Below are 5,812 nucleotides of genomic sequence, written 5' to 3'. Positions count from 1 at the left end.
CATGTCTTCATTGTTAAAATTAACATTCCTTTTTAAAAATAGCTTTTACTTCAATATATTGCTATTGTCTTAAAAGATCTACTTATATTTAAAAACTACTGTGATTAACTTAATATCAAAGCTGAGTGTTATTTTGATGCACAAAAATTGTTCAGGAACAAGGTTGAAGGTGAAGGTTTGTGGTCTCTTGTGAGCATTTAGGAAAACAAGATCAGTATCTTCTGTCAATAGCTCCATAAATATTGTGTTGGGGTTACTATGACTACATGTAAGCAGAATAAGCAGAGGAGAGGACAATGAAACTTCTGCTCCAATTTGCATATAGTCAGGAAGAAGGGTCCTCTGTGAGCCAATTGGCCAACAACTGCTTCTGAAACGCTAAGATTTCTGGGTGATGCACCATATAAAATTACAAGAGCCTCAAGTATCATAAAAACTGGAGCATGACCTCCACTATCCAGGCCCAACTCACACCTGACTATCTGCTTGGTTAGATAACCCTCCCCTCTCCACTCAAAACAGAAAAGGGGACAGATACACACAGCAACATTCGCTAAGGGCAATATGAGGGGCGCACGGATGCTCTGTGCAGCATCGACAGGGTAGGGAGAGATCACTTTCAGCTGGGGTGGTTTTAGAAGCTGGGTGATGAAGGCTGAACCCTTAAGAATGAACAGGACCAAGACCTAGGAAGAAGAGGAGGGCAATCAGGAGGAAGAACATGTCACACAAGGACAAAGAGAGACAAGAGGGCATATTTGGGGCAGAGTGAGTGAGAGTTCGTTTTGGGTGGGGCAGAGAAGTAGATGTCTTGCAACCTGAGGCTCAATTCTGATCAAAGCTGAATGTCAGGGTGAGGAAAATAGGGTTTACGTTGTGGATGGTGGGCTTGCCATCCAGGGGCTTTGGGCAGAAGAATGACAAATTTTAGAGAAGGAAGAGTGAAATTTAATTTGATGGTAATATGCAAAGTAAATGGGAAAGGGAGAAGGAGGTACTGAATGTGGATAGGTAAGAGAAGGGGTTACTTACATAAAGCAATAAGGACCAAAACCTGTACACAAATGTTGATAGCAGTTCTTTTCATAATTACTCAAAACTGGGAACAACCCAAATATCCTTCTGTAGGTAAATGGACATAAGAACTGGAACATCCCTATAACTACTCAGCAAAAGAAAAGAAGAAACTATCGATACACGAAACAGCTTAAATGAATCTGAGGACATAATGCTGAGTGAAAGAAGCTTGTCTTTAAATGTGACATATGGTAGATTTATATATTATTCTGAAAAAGGAAAAAGTATAGGAATATAGTGCAGGGAAGAGGTAAGACAGGACTACAAAGGGGTAGCATGGGAGTTTTTAGGGGGTAAATGAACTATGTATCCACTGTGGTGATGGTTACACAAACCTATATACATGCTAAACTTCATGGAACTGTACAACCAAAAAAGGGTCAATTTTGTGATATGATAGTACTTTTGAAAAAAATACCAGAGCTGTCCCCTAATAAAAGTAACACCTGATAGAATGAAAACATTTTGTCATGGTAATTAATGACTATATCTTTACAACTCATTAGCTATGGTTACATTAAAAACTCTTCCTCAAATAATAGAAAATGTATCCTTCAACTTTGGAATAAGATTTTTATGCTAAAATGTAAATTATAAAACATTAAGCCAGCAAAAAACATTTCTTTTTTCCAACGCTTCTTTCCCTGTCGTGGACTCTGTTTTTGGCTATCATAGCCAGTGTAACCATCCTAGAAAAGAGACGGCTTTCTGCCCATTCCCAAGACACTGCCAGGTTGCCATTTCAGGCACCAACACACCTCTAAGTACCAGTAGAATCTGGGTTGCTGGGATATTGGTTTCCTCTTTGAACTTAAAAAAAAATTTTTTTTTTACAGCAATGATGTTCCCTCTACATTCTGATCACAACAGTTATACATGTTGATAGTCGTCCTTTTAATGGAACAAAGTGAATGATACCAGAATATCTCAAGAGTGCCAATGAGACTTAACCAGATGGTAGTGAGGTGGATAGAGCGTTGACCTAGGACGCTGAGGACCCAGGTTTGAAACCCCATGGTCGCTGGTTTGAGCCCAAAGACCACAGGCTTGAGTAAGGGGTCACTCGCTCTGCTGTAGCCCCCTCGGTCAAGGCACATATGAGAAAGCAATCAATGAACAACTAAGGTGCTGCAAGTATGAGTTGATGCTTCTTATCTCTCTCTCTTCCTCTCTCTTTCTCTCTCTCTTAAAATAAATAAATATTTTAGCCCTGCCCTGTGGTGGCGCAGAGGATAAAGCATTGACCTGGTCAAGGCACATATGGGAGTTGATGCTTCCTGCTCCTCCCCACCTCTTTCTTTCTCTCTTCTCTCTCTAAAAATGAATAATAAAAATTTAAATAAATAAACATTTTTAATAAAAATTTAAAAAGAATGAAGGAAAATTCAATCGGCTAATAAGGCTCACACCAAAGAGTGAGATGCTCTCTTAGTGTTTCACAAAGTTGTGAGGATTATTTTTTAACATATTTCTTTGAATTCCAAAATAAAACTCACTCCACGAAAGGAGGTTTTTCCGTGGGCTCATTTGATTGACAAGGCACTGGTCCACTAGGTCTGTCTGAAGCCTCCATTTAAAACCTAAGCGGCATTATCCAGCATTCATCGATGAAAAGGTCAGACATCTAGCACCAGAAAAAGTCGTGAATTACTTATACAAACTTGCTAACAAGAGGAAATTGGGCCTCTTTGCACAGATTAATTTGGGAGAATTGTTAAAGGCGCTGTTTCTGTAAGAGTTAAAAAGTTTTCCTAACACATCAATAATGCTGTGAAAACTATCATTTCATTTACAGTATAGCTATTAGAAAAATTTTCCAAAGTCTTAAAATTTTATATAACTAATTTATCCTCCAAATTGATATATAACTAATTTGTGTCAAATATTGCTTATGTAGCACCGCTTTATAAATATTTTAAAAGCATGACTATTGTTTAAAACATTAAAAACCCCCACATCTATTCAAGAGAACTAGGGAAAAGAAATCCTACATTCTTTTCTAGTCATCCCCCCATTTCTCACCTTTGCCCATTTTAATGCTAAATAAGACCCCAGGGGAAATGGTGAGCTGTAGGGCGTTGGGGGAGGAGGGGAGATGGGCAAATTGGAAGCAGTCAAAAGAAAGAGGTAATTTCCTAAACAAGAAATGGTCATTTAAACCCAAAAGCCTGATCCTCCCTAGTCTTCCTAAGAAGGCAAATAGAAAATGCAGGGAGAAGAACCAATTTTATTGTCTTTGATTGGCAAATATGAGAAAAGATTGACAGCATCAGGAGGAGGGAATGCAGGGGGCGGGCTGCAGTGTTAAGTGGGAGGGGTAACAGAGGACTCCAGCTCATTGATGACGCGCCACCCTCACGTGACCAGGAGTCGACGTGTGCAGAAGTCCTTATAGTCCGGGGCCTGTTTCCCTGTAGCAGCTCTGTATCGCTGGAGGAGAGAAGTGTCCGGATCCTTTCAGGTGAGTGTAAAGGTGGGAGCTCCCTTAAGGACTCTGGGCCCTAGGAGTCAGAGAACAGAAACCAAGCGAGGCCGGCGCTGCCTTCTCAACAATAAGGTTCCGCCAAACTCCCATTTTTTTTGCGGAAAATTTGGGGCTGTCTGGTGAGAGTGGGGGAGGGGGTGGAGAAGGCGAAGTGTAGCCAATGGAGGGTCGCGCGCGAGAGACTTGGAAGCAGTATGGAAATAACTTGCGTCTCCCGTTCCCTGCTTGCAGGGAATCGGTGGGCACCGGGGAGGGAGGGCAGGGTTGCCTTAAAAGGAGAGAGGATGAAGACGTGGGGAAACTTCAGACGAACAAGGCCTAGAATCGCGAAGGGGACCGATGGTTCGGGAACTGGCCTGCCCACCGAGCACTCTTGTCCCTCTGCAGGACTCCTGGTCTGTTGGGCGCGACGCAAATCGAGTGAGGGAAGAAGGAGAAAAATCTCCCGGATCCCTACAGGTCTGTGGAAGGGTGTAATTGTCTTCAGCCCTTGGGGTGGGGGTGGGGGTGGGGGTGACACCGAAGCACATCGCATCTCGCGGTCTGCTCGCTGCAGCAGCCTCTCACCACCCGGATTGAGCCCGGAGGCCTTTGCAGAGCCTGCGGCGGGAAGGAGGTGGGGGAGGGGAAGCCGGAGACTGGAAGAGCGGGGCTCAGGTGAGAGGCTGGAGGTTGGGATGGCCTGAGAAAGCCGGAAAGGGCGGGAGTGTTGGATACCGGCGGTGAGGGAGGGGTTAATTGCTTCCGCGCAGCCTGCATTTCTGGGCCTGGTAGCAGGGCCTGCTGGGAAATGGTGGTCTGGAGCTGGAAAAGAGAAGATGGAGAAGAGGGGGAGGGAACAGAGGTGGAGTTAGGGGAGCTCTGTGCCTGAGGATCTATCCTTCCCTAGTTGGAAAACTTTGAAAATTAAGGATTTGAATGAGAAAAGGCCAGTCTCTCCGGGAACCCCTACCCTGGCTGCTGGTCTGTTTGCCTGTGGCATCTAGTTGTTTTGTTCTTTGTTTTCTAGGATTAATTTATTTAAAAAGGAAATAATAGAAAAATACTCAACATGCAGACGTCTTCTGAGGAAAATGAAGGAAACCCACAGAGCGTGCCAAGGGCCGACCAAGAGCACCCTTCGGAGGATGTACCCCAGGAGGCAGGAGGGGATCCTCAACCTCCCCGGGACGGAGCGAGGCAGGAAGCAGCAGGAAACCTTCGAGGCGGGCCCCCTCAGCCGGTCCAAGAATTTAAAGAGGACACTCCCGTTGTTAGGTATTTGGACCCTGAAGAAATGCTGAGAGGAGTAGATGAGTTGGAAAGGCTTAGGGAAGAAATAAGAAGAGTAAGGAACAAGTTTGTGATGATGCATTGGAAGCAAAGACATTCACGCAGACGTCCTTATCCTGTGTGCTTTAGGCCTTGAATTCTTTTTTTTTTAATCTGATAGTAAAATCTGGCCCCTGCTTTCTTTCTGTTAGCATTTTCTGACATATCTTTTACCTTCCTTTTACTTTTAATCAGCTGGTGGAATTTTGTTTTAGGCAGTTATTACCAGCATCTTACTGGATTTTGTATTTTGATCCATTCTCCAGGCCTATTTTTCAATTGGGCAGTTTCTCACAAATGCATGAAAATATGTTAAGTCCATATTGTGTAACACATAACAAGTTACAAAGCAGTATATTTAGTATCAGCTCAAATGTAGGATAAAAACGCAAACGGTGTGTACGTGTGTGTATACATACATACATCCAAAACTTAACTGTGTGATGTGAGTTTTCCTTTTGCTTAATATGTATTTTTTAATGAACACGTGTTGCAAACAATTAAAAAAATTTTTAATAAGAGAATTAAGTAATTTGCAGCCAGCTTATAAGGGCAATGGGGGCACCTAAACTCTTGATTGAAGTAACTATTAAAATGTAAACCTCAAATTACCTCTGGATCTCTTAAACAGAGGAATAAAACTGGCAATTATTACAGACACACTTGTTTAAGATCTGTTTTTTTCATGGGGAGACATTTGCCTCGGGGCTGTTGTGGGGAAGGAGGGAACTCTGAACTGTGTTTGGGGGGTGGGAGTTGGCGGGAGGGGGGCTGGGAGTTGGCGGGAGGGGGCGCCTCTTGTTCCCACATGTGCATACAGAATCCCAACCCATTGCAGAGCATATCTATTTGAGGTAGGGCCCCAGCAGGACTCAACTTGTGTTCCAGAACAAGTCCAAATGGCAGAGTGGGGGCTTCAGTGTCCGTCCTCTGCTGCTG

At 43.5% G+C, this 5,812-nt stretch overlaps 1 protein-coding gene across 1 annotated transcript; it reads left to right on the top strand.

Annotated features, from left to right (window-relative positions):
- The first annotated feature begins 3,435 nt into the window (after window positions 1-3,435).
- Window positions 3,436-5,525, top strand: TCEAL8 (transcription elongation factor A like 8). Its single transcript, XM_066248985.1, has 3 exons — window positions 3,436-3,538; window positions 3,950-4,021; window positions 4,572-5,525. The coding sequence occupies exon 3, from the start codon at window positions 4,614-4,616 to the stop codon at window positions 4,968-4,970; it is 357 nt and encodes a 118-aa protein (XP_066105082.1). The 5' UTR covers window positions 3,436-3,538; window positions 3,950-4,021; window positions 4,572-4,613; the 3' UTR covers window positions 4,971-5,525.
- The last annotated feature ends 287 nt before the right edge of the window (window positions 5,526-5,812 follow it).

Source organism: Saccopteryx bilineata, chromosome X (genome assembly GCF_036850765.1).
Source record: "Saccopteryx bilineata isolate mSacBil1 chromosome X, mSacBil1_pri_phased_curated, whole genome shotgun sequence".
Classification (NCBI taxonomy): Eukaryota; Metazoa; Chordata; class Mammalia; order Chiroptera; family Emballonuridae; genus Saccopteryx; species Saccopteryx bilineata.
This window is presented reverse-complemented; position numbering and strand designations above follow the sequence as displayed.

What these genes read in the sequence shown, in the direction of transcription:
- TCEAL8 (XM_066248985.1), top strand. Translation starts at nt 4,614, where the DNA reads ATGCAGACGTCTTCTGAGGAAAATGAAGGAAACCCACAGAGCGTGCCA.